This window comes from Balaenoptera ricei, chromosome 1 (genome assembly GCF_028023285.1).
Source record: "Balaenoptera ricei isolate mBalRic1 chromosome 1, mBalRic1.hap2, whole genome shotgun sequence".
Lineage (NCBI taxonomy): Eukaryota > Metazoa > Chordata > Mammalia > Artiodactyla > Balaenopteridae > Balaenoptera > Balaenoptera ricei.
This window is the reverse complement of record NC_082639.1, coordinates 18,505,756-18,526,522: the sequence shown is the minus strand read 5'-3', so window position 1 is coordinate 18,526,522 and position 20,767 is coordinate 18,505,756. Positions and strand designations below refer to the sequence as shown.

Sequence of the window (20,767 nt, the reverse complement as noted above, 5' to 3'; positions counted from 1 at the left end):
GGTCACAACCAAGTGGGTTCCTACTAGATTAGTGCCCTTCAACAGCCAAGAAGGACACTGACACTGTCCTCCAAGCTCTGATTTTTCCCCCTATGTCAACTCGAAAGTGAGATCCTCCCTTCCCAAGACTGGTGGATGCCCTTGTGGCTACCCCATCCTGATGCTACAGCTCAGACCCTTTCCTTAAACTGGCCCTTACCTCCAAATTCTGGTTTCAAGATTCAAAAAGTAGAGTTTCAAGTTGCTAAGTTCTCTACAAAACATAGCAAATTGTTGTGCTCTTTCAATCACATGATCTTACCTTTTAAAGAAAGGCAAAAACAAAACCAATTTCCAACACAGCATTACCTTTTAAAACCATTCACTTCTAGTAGCAATTCACATGGACTAAGAGATTACAGTGCTGGCTTTTAAAACTCTGAAGTTGTATTTGGGGGCCTACAGAAAGCCCTGCCATGTGTTAGTGTCTTGCCCCATGCCAGTGGGGAGAAGGAAAAATAGGGGAGGAAAAAAACCCTAAAGTTTTGAATTAGAAACTGGAAATTGTAAAAATACTGGAGTTCTGTGCTCTCTAGTGAGCCTCAAAAACAGTGGGACCTGGCAAAAAGGATGGGGGGAAAGACTCTAGAACTTCCCTTAATAAATAATTCCCTGAATGAGTAGGAAAGAGATGCACCTGCACAGGACCTCAAAGCAACTGAGGGTCTCAGAGGTGGGGCGGGGGGGGGGGGGGGGGGGGGAGGGTCCGACCTGAACACTTCCTGTCACCACGCCAGGGCTCCCCCTCCAGGACAGGCAGCCCAGGACCCATTCCTCGCTCTACGTGCAGCACGTGCCACACAGGCTCTGGGGACACCCAGTCCTCTCTCTGGGCCAAAGTCTACTCAGGAGAGATGAACTGGGACAGGGGAAAGGCTTTCAATAGGCTTTTGTCTAACAAAGAACCCTAAAAATAAAAGGCTAAGTGTGTGGTAGAGGACCGGAAAAAAACAAAAAAACCCAAAAAAACAAAAAGAAACCTGGGGGTAATATAAATACAATCTGGGGGCAATATTTATTAATTAAAACTATGTCTTATAGTTTACAAAGAAGGTAATTAACAACAAAGGTACAATTGACCTTAAAATCCTCAGTGAGCGTGAGGCTTCACATCTTCTTCAGAACTCGGAAGTGCTCGCCAGGCAGGGAGGCGGCAGCTGCAGACACAGGCACAGGCACGACGCCTGCCGACTGTGCAGGACTCGGAGACCAAAAGCCTCCACGAAGCGAAAGATCCTGGTCTCCTCTGGAAGTTCCATTCCCCAACCCCCACTGTCCTCGTATTCCTCTCCGCAAATTTCATTTCCAAGGTAAGTCCTCAGTTTATCGTCGGGAGAATCTGTTCTTGAAAGCTTTAATCGTCTTGGCCATCATTGGGGCAATTTCTGTGAAAAGAGAAATAAGGCAGTTGTTTCAGATCCATGGCAGTGTGGACACCAGTGGTTTACAATCAAACAAAGCCTTGTTACTCTTGGCTCTACACAGCCAGACAAATGGATACAAGCAGCAGTTATCTGCCAACCCCATAGAAAAGCAGCAGCCCAAAGGTAACACTTCCCCAGCACCTGCCAGGCCCCTGACAATCATTCCCTCTAATTCTCACAACTTCACCAAGACTCAGGCTGGACCCTGTACGGTAAGCGGCAGAACTGGAGTTCAAGCCTTGCCAGACTCTAAAGGCCATTCTGAGCCATAATTTAACTCTGCCTCACCAATATCCAAACCAGCCAAAAGCACCCCCTCCCATACCTGTCTGTCCAGTGTAGCAACAGGTCTGAGATGAGCTAAATGCACATACCACCTAAGAACGACTAGCCTGCCCTCTAGCCTGGTTAACCTGAACCGAGCCAAAGTGCAAGTCAGGACTCCCACCCTCCTGTGGGCCCTGAAGTAAATGCAGAATAATGCTTTTCTTAAGTTAGGACACCGCTGTAGAATATTGGGGATAGTCTACAGTAGTTAAGTTAGTAAAATATGAAATAGACCCAACTACATATAAAAAAATACTTGGAAGGTGGGGTTATAAGGTTATAAAACTTCAATAAAATTATTTAGCTGTTAATAATAACAGTTGGAAACTCCATGTTATTGCCTGGAGAAACAGGTTTACATTTAGGTTGAAAAAAATAAAAGAAAAAAAAAAGCAGAGTACCAAAATGAATATTCACTACGATCATAATTTAAATGACACACGAAAATATGCACTACGAACAAAGCAGGGGAAGGAGGCCCTGACATTTAGACCAGCTGTGTGCAAGGCATCAAATACGCTACATCTAACACACAAAGTGTGATGCAGCAGGAATAACATTAGAGGGGTTCAAATACTAGTTTTGAAATATCTGAGCAGGAGCTCCAAGTTACCTACTCTTCACAGTCGGTTTCCTAGGATCACAGGAAACAGCGCTGCTGACCACGGGTGCCGAGTGGGCACTGCTGGTACTCGGGCCGTCGTAGGCCGGCTCCTCGGGGCTGGCGTTAAAGCTGTTGCTGCCGCCACTGCCCAAGCGGCTGCTTCCTGAGAGGTACGGCGCTGGCTTGATCCTGGGACACAGAGCAAAGCTGCTAGCCAAGAGCAGGAGAGATCTGCCCTCGGCACCAAGAGCCTGAAGCTGGCTGGTCTGAGGACTCAGTTCTGCGGCTTTGACCAGCGGACCTAGTACCCTAGATTCTGGTGATGGCTCGGAAGTGACTGTGGTAGGCCTTCAGAATGAATGATAATCTCGACTAACTTTTCACTGTTTAGGTGTAAATCTGTATTTTGACAATGCTAACGTACTTAGATAATTTAGTCATCACAGTAATATGTTTTTTGTTTAAATGGGGAAAGGGAAAAAAGCCTTAGGGGATGTGTCCCAGAAGCCAGGCCCTGTTCTCCATTTAATCTTGACCACCCCCCGCCCTGACCCCACCTAGGGGCAGGAATCATTATCCGGCCCACAGTGCAGTCAAGGACGCTGAGGCTCAGGGAGGTCAAGTGCCCAGATGGTCAAGGTCAGCCTGCAGAACCCACTCTGCACTGCCACGCTTTCACCCCCAAAATCAATCGCTTCTTGCCCCTGGGCTGCCTCTCAGGGCTGAAAGATAAGCTCTTGGGCTCTCTCTCTCCCTGAGCAGGCAGAAACCACAGAGGAGCAGAGATCTTACCTGATTTTCTCAGGCACAGCTGCACCTCCTGTTCCAAACTTCTCCTGCCTCCTTCGAACATCACGAGGCGGCTTGGCCACAGAGTTGACAAAGGCCATTTTTGCTTGTCGGCCTGCGGAGAAATGGAGATTAATACCCGCCTTCTTGAGCTGAGGTGCTAAAGGTAGGGGATTATCAACCCTGGAAACCCCTCTGTAGGGTAGCATGCACAGTGGCAGAAGAAACACCTCACGCTTTGCCCTCTTCTGCAAATGCAGGAGAGATTTGGGGGCCAGAGGTGATACCTTAGCTGAGCCCACCACGGCCCTGCTGTTGACCAGAGCACAGGGCTCACTATTCTGCCAGACCCACGCTGCCCCCTTACCTTTGGGCTTATTGGCGTGCGCAGATCGGATATTCTTTGTGAGGACTCGCAGCCGCTGCTCTCGGGCATCCTGAAGCCGCAGGTACATCTCCCGCCACGACTCATACTCTTCTGGCCTTTCATCCTTAAAGTCTCGGTGACAATGAACTTTCCATAATTGATCCGTATCTTCAATTAATACCTAAAATCAGAACCAGGACATCATTTACATGCAAGTACTCTTACACATCTCTTTTCCATCCTTAATCACCCAGGGGGACCAGCTTCCTAATGATATTTTGGTCCTCTTAGTAGTAGCAGTAGTATATTAAAATACCGCAGTTCTAGGAAAGAAACCCAAATCACTGAATTAAAAAATGTTAAGTGTGAGGCACTATACTAGCTGCTTTTGGGGGTTGTGGGGCTAGGAGAGAAGGCAACACAAAAATTAGTTTAAGATCAGTCTTTTCCTTTAGAAAATCAGTGCAGGGTAGGAACTGGGATGAAGTCAAATCCAGGCATTTCCCCATCACTACACTGAACTGCAATGGCCAGGGGCCACTTAAGAAGGATATGTCATAGATCCTTTGAATTAGAGACAGCTAATGCAATCAGATGAGCATCTCCAGCATTAGGAGGATTTGGGGATAGATCTGTTTGTCTCTAGGAGACACCCAGCCAATTATATTCACCAGACACCTGAGTGTCAACACATAGCTCTGTCCCTGCCCTGGATCCCAAGGGCTGTGCTGCTAGAATTCTCCCTTGACCTCTGTAACTAGGCAAGCTCAAGGGAGGTGTGGGAAATGGTCCCCCTCTCCCACCTTTCAATCCCATCTTGATTCTAGCCCAAGAGGCCTACTTAAGATGCCAGGAGCAGGTGCTAAAAACCTGCCTGTTTAAAGGCCCACAGACAAACCCAGAACAGTGATCCGACCACCACCTGCCCATCACCGTGGCAGATTCGGAGACAAAGCTGCTTCTGGAGACGCAAGCCAGCACACTGCCCTCTTCCCATCCAAACAGGATACTCACGTGATTGTATTCCTCTATGCGATATAACTGATCAGGTGTACACCTCTCCAAAACAGGTTCAAGAACAGAATATGGGACGCCTCCCACTTCAAAGATTGCTGCAGAGAATCAAAGGGGAAACTCACTGAGTAGCGGCCAAGTCACCCGGTGTCCCAGTGCCACAACGTGCTGAAGAGCGAAAGAGAAGCATGTGACTTACAGTCAATGTTGTTTTTAAGCACCCGGATGCACTGCTCGTGCAAGGTCATCATTTTGGGGAGATAGGCACACTTGGAACCAGAATAGACCTGCATCTTGGAATTCATTCTTCGTCCGGTAAATCCAGCTTCTTCCTCTTCCTGGGGTGAGGAGAGTGCTGTAGGGCAAGAAAAACAGGAGTGTAAGTGATAAAAGGCACTGAGCAATACAGTGAAAACTCTCCTTCCACCCCATTCCCCAGCCTCCCAGTTTCCTTTCTCAAAGGCAACCAATGCTACCAGTTTCTTGTGTCCTTCCAGAGAGTCTATGCAAATATAAACTAATATTTATTTTATTCCTTTTTAACCAATCAATAACATACTATAACCATTCTGTCATTTACATTTTAGAAATCACATCAGTACATAGATTTTCTACTTTTTTTTTTTAAACGGCTGCATAAGATGCCACTATGTGGATGAACCATGATCCATCTGTTAGTCTCTTGCTAAGGGACACCTATGTAGCATCTAATTCTTTTGCTATTAAAACTAGCCTTTATTTATTTATTTATTTTTTGGCTGCATTTGGGCCTTTGTTGCTGCACGCGGGCTTTCTCTAGTTGCAGCAAGCGGGGGCTACTCTTCGTTGTGGTGCACGGGCTTCTCATTGCAGTGGCTTCTCGTGTTGCGGAGCATGGGCTCTAGGCACATGGGCTTCAGTAGTTGTGGCACATGGGCTTAGCTGCTCCGCGGCACGTGGGATCTTCCCGAACCAGGGATCGAACCTGTGACCCCTGCATTGGCAGGCAGATTCTTAACCACTGCACCACCAGGGAAGTCCCTAAACTGGCCTTTTTTTTAAGCCCCTATGGAATGTACAGAGTAAAAGGCTGCTGGTAATAGCAGCAGCTAAGATTTAGCAAACACTATGTGTAAAAACCCAGAGCTCAGAGCTTTACCAGCATTATCACTTTCAATCCACCTCATAGGCAGATACCATTATTACTCCCATTTACAGAATATGAAACTGAAGTCCAAGGAAATTAAGTTGTTACCCAAGTTCATGTAACTTGTAGTAGAAGCCAGAGCTGGGATTCAAACCCAAGCCATCAAACTCCAGAACCTGTGCTCTTAGCAAATGCACCAAAATCTGATGACAGATCATGAATGAATTTTTAAAATCATTTTCTCCATTAAAAAAAGAAAAAGAGACAAAGAAAATTACCTTTTCGCTTTGGTTGGAAGGCAGACATCAATTCAAGGGAAGGAAGTGGGCGGTAATTGGCCTGTATCACAGGTAATGGAAGGTCTGGTAACACTGGCAGCACATCGCTGGGGACCTGCAGAGAAGAGACCAGTGACTGGAGAGCCTCCTTCTACAAGCACAGCTCCTTCCCACAGTCGATGCCCAGCAGCGCTGACGTGGCAGGTAACTTCACAGGCGTATCCAGCCTGAAGGAGGGGCGGCAGCCGTGCCCGACACCACCTAAGTCAGGAGACACAGAGAGATGGGCCCAGCACAATGGGATGCCTCAGAAAATACTTTTCTTGGATTCTGCTGACCCTGGTGGCCAGAGAGAGGTGGCCAGAGAGGCCGGGAGGAAATTACTTCAAACTGACATTCAACAGGCCACGGGAAAGCCAGCCCAGACAAACAGCGGTGGGGTCGTCCCTGGGGTCGTCCCGGGAGCTCTGCAGGCCCAGGTGCTCTGGCTGGGAAGGGGCCACAGGGGTTACCTTTTTCAGCTTGGCTGAATGGGATCCAGCTGGCGGAAGCTTCTCTGACTTGTTTTCATTCACCTTAGGTAATTTCTGAACTGAGTCCAAGTTTTTACTAGTGCTTTTTGAATCATGTTTTTTAAATCCTTTTTCTCCAGGAGTCGTGGTTGAAGTTTTCACAATCTTTTTCTTTTTCTTCCGGGGCTGGTCATAGCTGAGGTATGACTCAAAAGACATGGTGGGCTGCTCGAATTCATCATCCATATCTGCCTCCTCAGCTTTAAGAAAGGAGCCCACTGACTTTCTATCTGAATGAGAAGGTTTTACTTTTCCTTCTTGAGTCTTTAGGTTGTTAGAAACCTTCTCTTTTGCCTTGGGCAACAGGTCTCCTGCCCTCTTGCCTATGTCTAAGCTTTCTAGACTCTGCTTGTTTTTGTCTGATTTGGTTTTCTCTGGGTCTCTATATTTTGGCTTTTTAAGGTGGTTGTCTGATGCCACCTCCAAGGGGGGTAAAACCTTCTTGGTGCTGCCCTCTTTTTCCTTCTCTTTCTTGACACCACTAGAGGGCGGTTTCTCCTTTGTACTGTCCCCTGAGGGTGGCCTCCGCCGGTTTTCCTCTTTGGAGATGGCCTTGTGTGATTTTTCTCTGCTCAAAGAAGACTTCTCATCTCCTTTGGCATTCACCGGACGTTTTTCTTTATGGGAAGATCTGTGCTCCTTGCTCTGACTCACGACCTCTTTCCCTTGGGCTTCACCCAGGTGTCGTTCTTGACTGACCCCCAGTCTGTCCTGAAAGGCATTACTGTGGCCTTTGCCAGGCTTCTGGTGTGAAACAAAGGGCTCGTGGTCCTCCTCCAGGGATCTGTAATGGTCCACAGACATCTGATGAGGGCTGGCGGATGACAGTGGGGACTGAACATGGCCGTAATCGGAAGATTCGTGGTCTGAAGAGTAAACTGGAGAAACTCTGTGGTACCTCTTTCTCTCGTCTCTCCTCTCATGACTGTGAGATACTTTGTGAGGGCGCTCAAGCTCTGAGAGTTTTCTGTGTTTTTTCTGTCTGTTATCAGGACTAAACGACTGGCTACCAGAGGCTTTCCAGCTTTCTGGGTAGTCCCCCTCTACCTCCTCCTCCTCCTTAAGGGCATCCCTGGGGCGCTTTCGAGAATTGCTCTTCTCAAAGTCCTGTTCATCAGGCTCAGTATTTCTAAAATAAAAGAAAAAGAAGATGCAGCAGATATAAATCTCAGGGTAATCCTTGTTCAGAGGACAACGTCACAGGACCTGAACTCACGAAAGAGATGAAGAGTTTACAGAGTTAGAAACAAGGTCTTGGGAAGAAGGTCAATGGGTTCTGCTCAAAGACACTCAGCTAAGTTTTAAAACTGGGAAAGCTGAAATATTCAATAAATGGAAAATGATGAGTTTAACTACAGGACACAAAGAAGATCAAACATCTTGTGGACGTGAAAATACTTTAAAAGCTTTTCAACACAGCGAAATATTTAACTTGTTACATTAAAAAAGGGCTGTAATTTACATCAGTTTATTCACAACTATATAAAAATGCCTTTTAAGAACAGGTTAGAGGGCTTCCCTGGTGGTGCAGTGGTTGAGAATCTGCCTACCAATGCAGGGGACACGGGTTCGAGCCCTGGTCTGGGAAGATCCCACATGCCACGGAGCAACTAGGCCTGTGAGCCACAACTACTGAGCCTGCGCGTCTGGAGCTTGTGCGCTGCAACAAGAGAGGCCGCGACAGTGAGAGGCCCGCGCACCGCGATGAAGAGTGGCCCCCGCTCGCCGCAACCAGAGACAGCCCTCGCACAGAAACGAAGACCCAACACAGCCAAAAATAAATAAATAAATAAATAAAAATTTAAAAAAAGAAGAACAGGTTAGAAAGAAACATTCCAAAATGTCAATAATGCTTATCTTTGGATGGTAGAATTAAGAAATTTTTATTCTTATTTCTATTTTTAAATGTTTTCTAGTATTCTATAATGATCATGGATTATTGCTTATAATTGAGGCAGAACTGAGGAACTTTTCTTACCGTTCCACAGGAACCAGCTTCTTCCACTGGGCCACTAGGTCCTTGGCAAAGCTTCCGACATGCTCATGTTTTCGCAAGCTATTTACCGTTTTCCCAACCCCGGTCTCCTACAAAGTTGACAAAGGAATTGTTAGAGGGTTGTAGAACCAGGCTCACAATTTTCTAAAGAAATAAGACCTCCTACTTTTCAACAAACCAATACTTCCTTCCAAAAACATACCTTGCAAGTCTCAGTACAAACTTACTTTGTGTCTGTGCCCCAAAACTCTAATAAGACACACAGTAGCAAAGCGCACCAGATTCAGAAGAGGAAAACACTAAATTAAAACACTTCTAGAACTTTAGCAATAATAACAAGAGTGATCATGGCAGGTGTTAGGCACTGAGCTAAGAGCACTGCATACAGTGTCTGAATTAATACTTATTTGATAACTCTATGAGGTTAGGACCTGCCCCATTTTACAACGAAGGAACAGCCTAAAGTCACAAACTTGGATTTGAATCCAGGACTAAATGCCAATGTTCTTTTAATTTTTAGAAAAAAAAAACTGAGATAAAATTCACTATTTTAACCATTTTAAAGTGTACAGTTCAGTGGTTTCCAGAATACTCACAATACTACACAACCATCGCCACTAATTCCAGAACATTTTCATCACCCTAAAAAGAAACCCTGTTCCTCCCAATTCTCCCCACCCCTGGCAATCACTAATCTAACTTTCTATCTATGGATTTGCCTATTCTGGACATTTCATATAAACAAAACCATACAATATGTGGCCTTGTGTCTGGTTTCTTTCACTTCTAAAGCCCATGCTCTTACTGTACAATCTCTCTGGTCGGGAAGGGGAGGGGACATAGCTATATAACATCTAAAATTACACAGTTCTTACCGCAAGAATGTCTACTGTAATAGGCAAGGTGGAGAGTTTCTTCAAATATTTCAATAGCTGCAGAGAATAAAATGAACATTAATTTCTATAAAATCATAATCATTCACTGGAACAAATAAGAATAATATCCAATGGTTAAGTACTTACACTGTTCTGTATAGTATACAGTATGATTGTTATCCTTATTTTACAAGTGTGAAAACAGACTCGAAAAAGTTAAGGTACTTGCCCCAGGATGCAAGTAGGGCAGGATTCACTCAGATCTGCGGCTTTAGATTGTGTGCTTTCAGCCACTATGCTACACCAAGGGGAAATAAAACTTAGAGAAGAGAATCAAACCTATCAGCTCTAGGAAAAGTAATCAACAACTATCTTTCTGCCCAGTTTTGAGAAAGACTTCCTGAGAAAGGAGCCAATTTTAGGAAATTACTCATGCACCCGGCATAGAGGAAAGTAAAAAGGAGAAGAGGTCTCTACAGAAAAAGGGTATCATGTTTCCAGAAAAAGTGTGTTTAACAGAACTGGGTTTTTTTCGATGTAAGTGGGAAACCAAGATCAATTTCAAGTTGCTAGAATCAGAGCTTTGCCATTGCAAATGGTGAACACAAAATGTCTGGGTAGATTAGAGAAGCAATCTGGGTTTGGTCACATTTCCTTTCTGTATCCTCTTGAGCTAGCTCAAAATCAGATAGCAGAGCTGTTACGACAGAGTTCCAGAGTCAGAGACAGGCTTCAGTTTGGCCCTGCCACTTCCTTGTGGGGTGATCTTGTGCAAGTCACTAACCTCTCTGAACCTCAGTTACTTCATCTGCAAAACAGGAACTGGATCCTGTCTGTACTTCACAAGCTGTGAGGATTCAGAGAGACAAACCATGTGCAGTCTTTAGCCATAGTGCCTGGAATGCTATACAAGCTCAATAAATGCTTCTTATTAATCATTTCATTCATCAACTGACCATTCTTTAAACGGCTACCCTTGATCCTCTACCAGATATTCCCCAGCCAATTCCTCCTTGCTCCACTTCTACCCAAAGTCATGACTGCTATGCCATTCTCTAGGAAATATTTATGTATATATAAATATACCTACCATTCGAGGAGTGCTGAAAAGTACAAGTAGTTCAAAATAGATTAACTGTGACTACCTTTATATTTAAATATCTGATAACAAGATCTGTTCTTTTTCTATGTGTAGCCCAGGCTACAATTAGTATGCTATATTGCTACTAGGTGGAGTAGCAAGTATGCTTTTCTGGTCATTCTACTTCAGTAATTACCGAACCTGGTTGCTAGGCAGAGCAACTGGATCACATGTGATAATCTTGTTTTGACTGGGAACATATGAGAAGCCAAGTGGTGTATCTAAGGAGTTTCACCTTCATAGTTGAGTGAAAATTATCCTCCACTTCGAATTCGATCACCACCACCATCCAACTCAGGACAAAGTATATGTGTATTTCTTGTCATCAAAGCTATGGGTGCAAAGATGAATGCCAATTCCTTTTCTTAAAGGAAAATTTAGAATCATTGAAAAGGTTAAAGACAGGTTGTCTCCTCTAATGCCATTCCCTGGAAGGCATTTATATACTATTTACTGTGCACTGGCTACTATGCTAAGTCCTTACATGTGTTACCTCATTTCATCCTCATTAACCAACTCTATAAAATGGATATTATGTTCCCCATTTTACAGATATTAAAACTGAGCTCAGTGAGGTTAGGTAACTTGCCTAACAAGCGAGTAGGTCAAGTGTGTTTACCACAGCATGTACTACAAAGCCAGGAGAAATATCCAACATAAAGACACTGTCCTTAGAAGACCGGAAAAGTAAATGGAGCAGTAGTTCATGTGCCTCTTAGCACACTCGACACAAAGCAGAAGAACCCCTCCTTAGTGTTACGTTGTCAGACAGTTTAGAGTCCACAGAGGAAAGAAGGTCACCACCAGGACAGAGTCCCAGGACCTCTACAAAGGCCACATATAAGAATGGGGCCAGAAGTCATTGAAGGTGTGTTCATCTCAAAGCCTAGCACTAATTGGAAGTGTAAATGCTGCCTTTCTGCTTCGTTTTGGGTTAGGAGGGACGACTTAAAAGCAGATGAAACTAAAACCCTAGAGATATTCAAACCAATTTAGCCCAACATAAGAGAAAAAGGGCTTCAGAGCCCCTCTATTTTCAATTAGGTTCAAAAAAGAACAAAGGGGCTTCCCTGGTGGCGCAGTGGTTGAGAATCTGCCTGTTAATGCAAGGGACACGGGTTCGAGCCCTGGTCTGGGAAGATCCCACATGCCACGGAGCAGCTGGGCCCGTGAGCCACAACTACTGAGCCTGCGCGTCTGGAGCCTGTGCCCCGCAACGGGAGGGGCCGCGACAGTGAAAGGCCCGCGCACCGCGATGAAGAGCGGTCCCCGCACCGCGATGAAGAGTGGCCCCCGCTTGCCGCAACTAGAGAAAGCCCTCGCACGAACCGAAGACCCAACACAGCCAAAAATAAATAAGTAAATAAATAAAGTAGCTATTAAAAAAAAAAAAAAAAGAACAAAGCATTAAAAAGATAAAGCACTTTGGGTATCCTCAGGTAGGTGGAAACTTGCCGTTATCAAACCAGTTGTAGTTTGCAAGAACTGATAACAAGTCATTGAGAAATGTCAAACATTTGCACAGTCCATGCTTAGGAATCTCAGTTGTCCTCTGCACACTACTTCAACACAAAGAGCTAAAGATATTCATAATGTTGACCCCTCGTTCTCCACTTGCCTTCAAACGGTGTTCTTCGTAGTTTCCACGTTCAAACTGTAACACAGGACAGGTAACTTTACCAGCCATGAAAATTGCTTCCACTTAAATAGTAGGAACCAAGTGACCCTGGTTTGCCTGATACCTTTTTCCCCAAGTAAGCCTAGATCACAGATGAGCTTAAAGTGAAAAGAGAGTTACAGTTAAACACCTATGTTTAATACGAGGAAATCTATGAATATAGGTGTGGAATCAACCCTTTGGCTAATAATGGTTTGAAATCAAGATTTAGTTGTAAGTTCAGTACTGCTATATAATCATCTTACAATTTCAAGAACAACCTGTGGGAGCTTGTTGGGTTAACAGAAGGTTGAGAGGCCAGTGTGCCAGCTTGCAGTTTTCCCTCTGCATTAGCTCATTTGTAAATGCCAACTATTGTGCCCTTTGCAAAAATGATCTTCATAATGCAAAGTCAGAAGCTCAGGGTGAGTTTCTATCTGGGAAGAGAAAGCCCAGATACTCACAATCACTAATAGTTCAAGGAGGATGTGAAGTCAAACCAACCTTTTCTTAATTTTAAATTTCATGCACATCAACTACTGGAAAAGCTACTTCAAAATTTAAATTCTAGTGGGAAAATGTAGACACTATAACGGTGCATTTTTTTTAACCCGATGAAAGACCAAATTGGGGAGAGGGGGGCGATTTACATCATACTGCTCTAGGGTTTTAAAAAAAATCAGTCACAAACCTACAGTGTTTGGGAAAACAAGCTAGTACTCGGAAATAATGACCATTTATTAGATGCCCACAAAGGGTTATTGTAAAAAGAAACTTGTAAATATGTCTGTCCACTAGGTACTGAAGCCATTATAGAAAATATAACACAAAACAAGTGAAAGCATTTCAGTTTTCACAGACTTAAAGCTAAAATGTCGTCCTGAAGAAGTGGATCTTTGAGCTAGGTATGCACGAGAAGAGTTAAACAGTGGTCTGATAGTGAGATGCGTTGAGCAGCCTTTAGAAACGGAGGGAAAAAAACCTCACCTATGACAGGCCAAGAACAGGTGAAGAGAAAGGGGCCCTTCAAGAAAAACTGTAAAGAGTGGAGATTAACATCTACTGAGCTCTTCTGCCTTTTGGTTCTGTCCTGGGAAGAAGCAGGTGAGGAAGCTGGCTTAGCAAGGAACATCCCTAATGTCCATGGCTGGCAAATGAATTAGAACTCAAATCTCCTCACCACTTTATTTCCACTGCCTCCCTGGATTATTTCCTCTTCAAAAGCCACTCCGGGGTTCAGAGATCCAACTCTTACACACTGTACACTCCAGCTATAATGCTGACAGAGAATGTCAAACACCTTGAGTGTTTTCATCAATGTATTTCAATTAAAAAAAAAAAATTCTAACATCCACGGGACACTCTCCCAGACACCAAGAAGCTGGATGGAAGAAAAGTCGCAGAGAGAGAAGAATGCATTTAACTTAAGAAAACAGTTAAGGGGGGAAAAAACTAGCTGAGTGCAATTAAAAATGGTTGCCCATCACTCGCAGCAGCCAGAAACGGTAGCTCTTACCTTTCTATCAAGGCCAGAAGGAAATCTAGCTGCAACTTCTAAGCCTTAATTTTTTTCTTTCCTTTCCATTTACAACCTAAGTTTTTAGTTAGGGTGACGTGAGGTTTATTTTGTTTTGAAAGAGATTTACTGAGAAAGCGAAAAGGTCCACGCTCTAATAATCAAGCCAAAGCAATAAAAACGTCTTAAAGACGCAGGACCACACACCGAGCCTAGACTCCATCAAGCACAGGCAGAACCACCTCCTTCTCCCAACAAACATCAAAAGACTCTAAGAAATCAGAAACATTTCGCAGGGCGAGGAATGGAGCGGGCAGGAGTTAACTCTGGGCGAGCTCTCCCGACAGGAAACAGCTGGCCCGGGACGCCGGGGGAGGGCTCCGGGAGCCCCGCCGGCACGCGGGCTCCGGGCGGACACCGCGGGCACCCGGCCCGGGAGGCAGGGAGGCCGGGCCCGCCGAGGCGCGCCGCTCGCCGTGCGGGGTCCCACCGCGTGGGCAGCGGCCAAGGGCCACTAACTTCCCGACCGCAGGCCGCAGACCGGCGGGGCCGCGCTCCGGGTCCGAGCCCCCACGGCCCCGGCCGCTCGGGAAGGAGCCGCGCCCGGGCCCGCGACCGTTACGGGGCCGCGCCGCGCCCAACGCCCGCCCCGCTCCGCGCTGCCCGCTCTCTCACCTTCTTCGGGTCCGGGTTCGCGGCCAGGCGCGCCTGCAGCTTCTCCACAACTTGGAGCGCCGACTCCGCCGCCATCGCTGTCACTGGCGCGGCCTCCTCGCCGGAACTGGGCTCGCGTCGCGTCCTCTGGCTGCAGCTCCGCCCTCCGTGCCTCCCCGGCGGAGACGGAAGCGCGACTGGTCCCTTCCGGGCCTCGGCGAAGTGGGGTGGAGGGGCCGCGGGGCGTGGTGGGGGGGGGGGGGGGAGGCCGGCCGGCTGCAGGCCCCGCCCCCACGGCCTGTGGTTGTCGGGGGTCCGGTCCTTGGCGCCCTCCCGGAGCCGCGTGCGCCGGGAGCTGGAGCAGCTTGGTCCGGGGGCGTGGGCTCCGCACTGGTCGCCGCTGGGCAGCCTCGCTTCTGGTCCTCGTAGTGCGGAGCCACGGCCTGGAAAACCACTCCGGTGTCCAGCCAAGGCAGGATGAGATCACGGCGCCGGACCCTGCCTTTATAAATCCTAGCCCGCCCCCTTGCGCTCTGAGCCACGCCCCAAATAACACCTGTGTGTGGTTGCAGGGTGGGTTTGCGGCTCAGGAAATCAGGGATTAACGCTAGTGACCACCCTTGATTGGGGGTACTAAGCCCAGTGGTTGAGCTAAGTTTCACTCTCAGTACAACCCAGTGAAACGAGGTATATTATCCCCATGTTACATATGAGGAAACTGAAGCTCAGGGAGACTAAATTAACTTGCATGTGGTCATGTAACAGGAAAGAAGTGAAGCTGGAATGTGAATCTAAACAGTCCAGGTCCACTGTGACCGCACATCTCTGAACAGGTCAAGGATTTGAGACCCAGAGAGTGAAAGTGATTTGTCAAAAGTCAAACAGTTTAGCTACAAGAGGTAATAGCCCGTGTCTCACTTTCCGCCAAAAACAGTGTCTGGTACAGAGGTACCCAATAAATACTTCTTGAATGAATGAATGAATAAATGAATGAATGGCTGGTTCCTCTAAATCAGTAGGGCCTCAATCAGACAAGCCCATGACACCATCCTTGAGAGCCCTTACCCTCATCCTAGAAGCACTAAATTTTACTATTAATAAAGTATTATTACTACTAAAAAAAAAAAAGCTACTGAACAGTTGAAAATTGGTTTAAAACACCAGCATTGATTACATCTTGTTTGATTAGATCATATCGGATTACACACTAATCTGATCACCATCAACAATTTGGCAGTGTACTGAGCCTGACCTCTCACCCAATGTGGGAAAGCCCAGTGGCTCTTCAGGTCTCGCTCTGGGAAAGGTAAAAGAAACAATATAAATTGTTTCTTCAAATGAGCTTTCATTCACTCAGTAAATTGAGAAGCCCCCCTCCCCCCCAACCCGTGTTCCCACCCCCTCTGCTTGGTGCCCTTTCCTCTGCAACTAACACTTTTCAGGGTGTAAATTGTCAATTTATTCTTCTGTCTTCTCACTGAGCTGTTTATTTATCAAGTACAGTGACTGACCTGTCCAAATTTATTTTACTTTTTGGCTGCACCGTGTGGCTTGTGGAATCTTAGTTTCCTGACCAGGGATCGAACCCAGGCCCCCGCAGTGAAAGCGCTGAGCCTTAACCGCTGGACTGCCAGGGAATTCCCTGACCTGTCCAACTTTAAATCTCTGTTGCCCAGCACAATGCAGTCCATATAATCAGCATTGGATAAAAAGTCCATAAAGATTAATAATCACCCATTCAGTGCTCTAAGACTCAATCATGGGGTGTAATGGAAAACACATCAAACTGGTGTGAGGAGACTTGGATTCTAGTCCTGGCCCTAGAATCTCCCTCTCCTGCACAGCAAATGCTTTTAAGTTTACATTTTCAATGCCTTCCATTTTGAAAATGTAACACTGGTGTAATGGAAAAATGGGCCCATTCCTGACACAGAATTGCTGACTAACTGACCTGGCATATACTTAGGACACATGGAACACTTTGTGCACGTTACCCAGGGAGATCTCAACAACCAGAATGAAAAGAAACAATGTTTGCTGCTGGAGGGTATGCACCCCATCCCTACCCCATTTATGCCAGCCTGAGGCAGGGTTACCTGCAAAGTAAAGAACTCTTACACTTGAATATTTGTCTACGTCTCAGATCAGTTAATTATGTCATATGTGTCATTCTGATTAAAAAGAAAGTTTTTAACCAGTTCTGAAAGTGATACTCTGTATATGTTCACTGGGGGATTACCATCTATCTAATCCTTGGTTTATGCAAGGATTTTCAACAACAGAATGAGTTCCCTAAAGTCAGAGGCTGTTTTGTCCACCTTGGATGAGCAACACCTAGCACACAGGTGACATTCCATGAAGGTTTCTTGAAAACTGAACTAATTATTATTCAACATAAGGCCAGCCCAGAGTGTCATCTGAAAACCTGAGGGGGTTAGCACTATACAGCCCCTTGTGAGAGGACTTAAAGGACCCATCTTTTAAAACAACAACAAAACATGTTCAGAAGGCATGTTTAAGGCTATCCTGGGAGACAAAAATGGGCAGGGAGGCTCGCTCTCTTCTGCTATGCACACTTTTTGCAACAAATATGTTCCACTTTTATAATGAAAACAACTTAAAGGCATTTTAATTTTGGAAAAGAGCAATCCCAGGCTGGTTAGCACTAGAGTCATTTAAAACACTGAAAGACAAGAGGGGGGAAAAACCAAACAAAAACAAAACAAAACCAAAAAAACCAACCACTTTGTCTTTGATAGCAGAAAGGGGCCCTTGCCTTTCATGGAATGGTCAAGTGGGATTCTGTGGGCTGGACAGTGTGCTGGGTGAGGAATACTGGTGGGTGAAAGGCTTCCCCCTTGGACCTCTCCTGGCCTGGGCTCTGCCACTCCTCTCTCTAACCAAGTGGGCGGCATCTGAGGTTTGTTGGGTGGTGGATGTAAAGGACACAGGATTGGAGCTCAGTGACAACCTGAGCTCCAATCCCCACCTCTACCAATGTTGGCTGTGGTCAAGTTACTTAAACTGGCTGAAATTGTTTCTTTATAGATTTCTTGTGAGGTTTATTAATATGTTATATTAAGTAACTGACATACAGAGGTTGTTTTTTTTTTTAAAGAACAAGTTATTAGAGAAAATTCATTGCCCTGGTAAAGAGAATATTATGTTCTGCTGTAAAGGAGGATGTAAAACCATCTGGGCAGCTTTGTTCTGCACAGCTGTAGCCATTGTTCTCTTCCCCAATGGGCTCATTTTTCTGAACTGACTACATTCATCTTTGTTTCACGTACTTCAAACATGTTCATGTTTCACGTACTTCAAACATGTTCAGTTGGTGGTTATTTTACTTAGGGACGGCATCTTTCTGAGTTTCACAGGCTGGATTTGCCCTCCTCAAATGTGGTAATGCAAGCAGAGACTGCCAGCTCCAAGGAATGGTGTCTGAGATTCAAAGTCCACACCTTTCATAGACTTGCCTTGAAGTTCAGTTAAACTCTCTACTAACTAGTTAGGGATATCAGACCTAGAAACCTCCTGAGGCCCTTTGTCTTAAGAGGGCAGACTGAAGCATTCTGTAATGCCCATGGAAAGCAGTCCACTGAGAATCTGTATTTATGGGGCCGGGGCGGGGACGGGGGTGGGGGTGGGGGCTACTATAAAAATAAAGAAGTATCAATGATATACTTTGATACTTTTATACTATGAATTTATATAAATTGTATCCAGGTAGTAACCTAACCACCGGGTCCCTTAGCTCTTTACCTTGTTTCATTTTTGTTATAACATCTATTACAATTTGAAACTGCTTTATTTAGTGGTTCATGTTTTTATAGTCTCTTCCCCTCTGTGAGCTCCATGAGGCATCACTGTGACTAAAACTACGTAGAACATAGTAGGCACTCAATATTGACTGAGTTGAATGAAAGGTCTACCTCACGGAATTATTGTTTGGATTTAATGAGATTACGTGTGAACATACCTGGCAAAGTGCTATCAACCAACAATGTTATCTTCATTAATCCTCACCATCCATTTTACAGATAAGGAAATTGATGCTTTGGAAACTTAAGGGACACCATGCCCTCAGCTCCAGAAACTGAGAGTGTGGTTGTGGTCTGTGCTGAGAATGCCCTTAGAGGTAAGTTGTTAGAAAAAGTGTGAGCTAAATAAAAGCAGCTTGCCTGGCACACATAGGGCCGGACAGTAAAGAGAAAGAACAGAGAGGACGGAGGGAGAAGAGGGAGAGATTGATTGATTGGATTAAGTTTGGATCTATTAAATTTTCACCCCCACTATCAGCAAAGGTTTAGGAACCCTCTGAGTTTGGGTGTTCACAAGTTACAAATTCTCAAAGGGGTCCATGTCTCCCTTATCTCTTTGGGAAAACCAACCAACCAACCACTGGGTTAAGTAGAGAAGATTAAGAAGGCAGCACCACCACTGAGGTGGGAAGAACTGCTGCTTGTTGAGTGCCTTATAGGTGGCCCAGCTCTGTGTTACCTTTATATGTTATTTCTCCACCTTCCAACAATCTCATGAGGCATTTTAAGGATGGAGAGCCCAAGGCTCAGAGAGGTAAAGCAACTAGCTCAAACGTGGTAAATGACAAACCCAAAACATGAACCAAGGTCTGCTCAGCTCGGAAGCCCACACTGGCTTGCACTCCATAACTGAACACCTGGGTGCTGGTCACCTCTCCTAGTTCCCTGACTCATTGCTTGACGCTGGCGAGGCCTGCTTCCTCACCTGTTAGCTGAGGAGGCCTGATGTATCAAAGCAATGATAACAATAACAATGGTGGTAACACTACCACCAATTCTTGGCACTTACAATGTGCCACACATTATGCTAAGCAATTTGCATTAACTATCAACTGTACCTAAAAACAATCTTGCAATATAGATATCATATAATCTCCATTTCACAGATGAGGAAACTGAGGATTTGTGACCTACCTAAAGTCACAGAACTTGTAAGCAGCACAGCCAGGAGTCAAAGCCAGGTTTGTCCAGCACCAAAGCTCAAGCTCTTTGACCTTAAGCTGCCTTGTTTCCCCTTGCCAGAGAGGCCACTTGGGAAGATACCATCCAACTGACACACTTCATTCATTCATTCCTTCATTCCTTCATTCCCTCACTCCAGCTTTGGTGCTGGAGTGGACTGAGAAAGGGGAAGGGCAGTACCAGATGAATTGGTGAGGAAGGCAGGGGGCAGATTATGGAGGGTTTTAGAGACCGTGGTAAGGACTTTGTATTTTATTGTGAAGTTTTATGGATCCCAGGTAGGGAAGTGGTAAAACCTATAAACTAATTATTTTAACACTGTAGACGGGGTATCAAGAATTAAAGACTACAATTAATTTGATACTGTGCTTTAAAACAAACTCAACAATCCCTTATAACAGTCATCTGATCAGAGAGACTTGATCTAATCACCTTATATGAAGTAGTGCACATATGCACACACACCCACACACCTCTGTCACTATATTTTTCTTCAAAGCACTTATCATCACCTAATATACAGCTGATCCTTGAACAACACTGGGGGGTTAGGGGCGCCGACACCCCTCGAAAATCCCCGTATAACTTTACAGTCAGCCCTCTGTATCCGTGGTTTCCCCATCTGTGTATTCAACCAACCTTGCATAGTAAACATAATAGTATATATATGTATGAGAAAAAAATCCGTCTGTAAGTGGGACCCGTGCATTTCACACCCATGATGTTCAAGGGTCAACTGTATTTCATATAGTGTCTGTCTCTCCATTCCTAGAATATAAATTCCATTTTTTGTTCACTGCTTTATTCACCACCACCTAGGACAGTGCCTGGCACACAGTAGGCAGTCAATAGATATTTATTGCATGAACAAATAACAAAGGTATGTTATATGCCCCTGCAAAGAACAGTCTACATTTGCTATCTATGCTTGCTCATTGCCTCAGTCAATATGAATGTTGGTTTCTATTCTCACCACTGTACTGAAAATAACTTTTCAAGGTCACCAGTAAAATCCCAACTGCAATATCTGAAGGTGTTCTTACTGTGGTGGATCTCTCTGCTGTATCTGACACTGGGGATTTCTCCTCTCTGGGAAACTCCATTTGTTGGCTTCCATGACACTTCCTCTCCTGATTAACTTTGAAAGTTTCCGACTGTTCCTTTTCTGTCTCCTTCATGGTCTCCTTTCCCACCACTTCTCTCCCCTTAAATGCTGTAGTTCCTCTGAGTTTAGTCCTGGGCCCGCTACTACTATGATACTACATTGTCTTTGGGCATTCTCATCTATTCTCATGGCTTCTACCACCATCTATAGGCTGGTGATTCCCAAATCTATAGGTCTAGTCCCAAACTTTAGATTGCCTGGATGGAGAGCAGAATCTATC

At 45.3% G+C, this 20,767-nt stretch overlaps 1 protein-coding gene across 2 annotated transcripts; it reads right to left on the bottom strand.

The window, feature by feature from the left end:
- Window positions 1-1,026: 1,026 nt before the first annotated feature.
- ELOA (elongin A) lies at window positions 1,027-14,616 on the bottom strand. 2 transcript variants are annotated; one of them, XM_059915923.1, is made up of 11 exons: window positions 14,401-14,616; window positions 9,412-9,468; window positions 8,519-8,625; window positions 6,481-7,669; window positions 5,969-6,083; window positions 4,764-4,919; window positions 4,565-4,662; window positions 3,551-3,731; window positions 3,187-3,298; window positions 2,408-2,583; window positions 1,027-1,424 (listed from the first exon to the last, which is right to left on the bottom strand). In XM_059915923.1, the coding sequence occupies exons 1-11, from the start codon at window positions 14,473-14,475 to the stop codon at window positions 1,363-1,365; spliced, it is 2,328 nt and encodes a 775-aa protein (XP_059771906.1). In that variant the 5' UTR covers window positions 14,476-14,616; the 3' UTR covers window positions 1,027-1,362. The 2 variants fall into 2 exon arrangements, with proteins under 2 accessions (XP_059771906.1, XP_059771905.1); XM_059915922.1 differs by having other exon boundaries at window positions 2,404-2,583; window positions 14,401-14,571.
- Window positions 14,617-20,767: the final 6,151 nt, after the last annotated feature.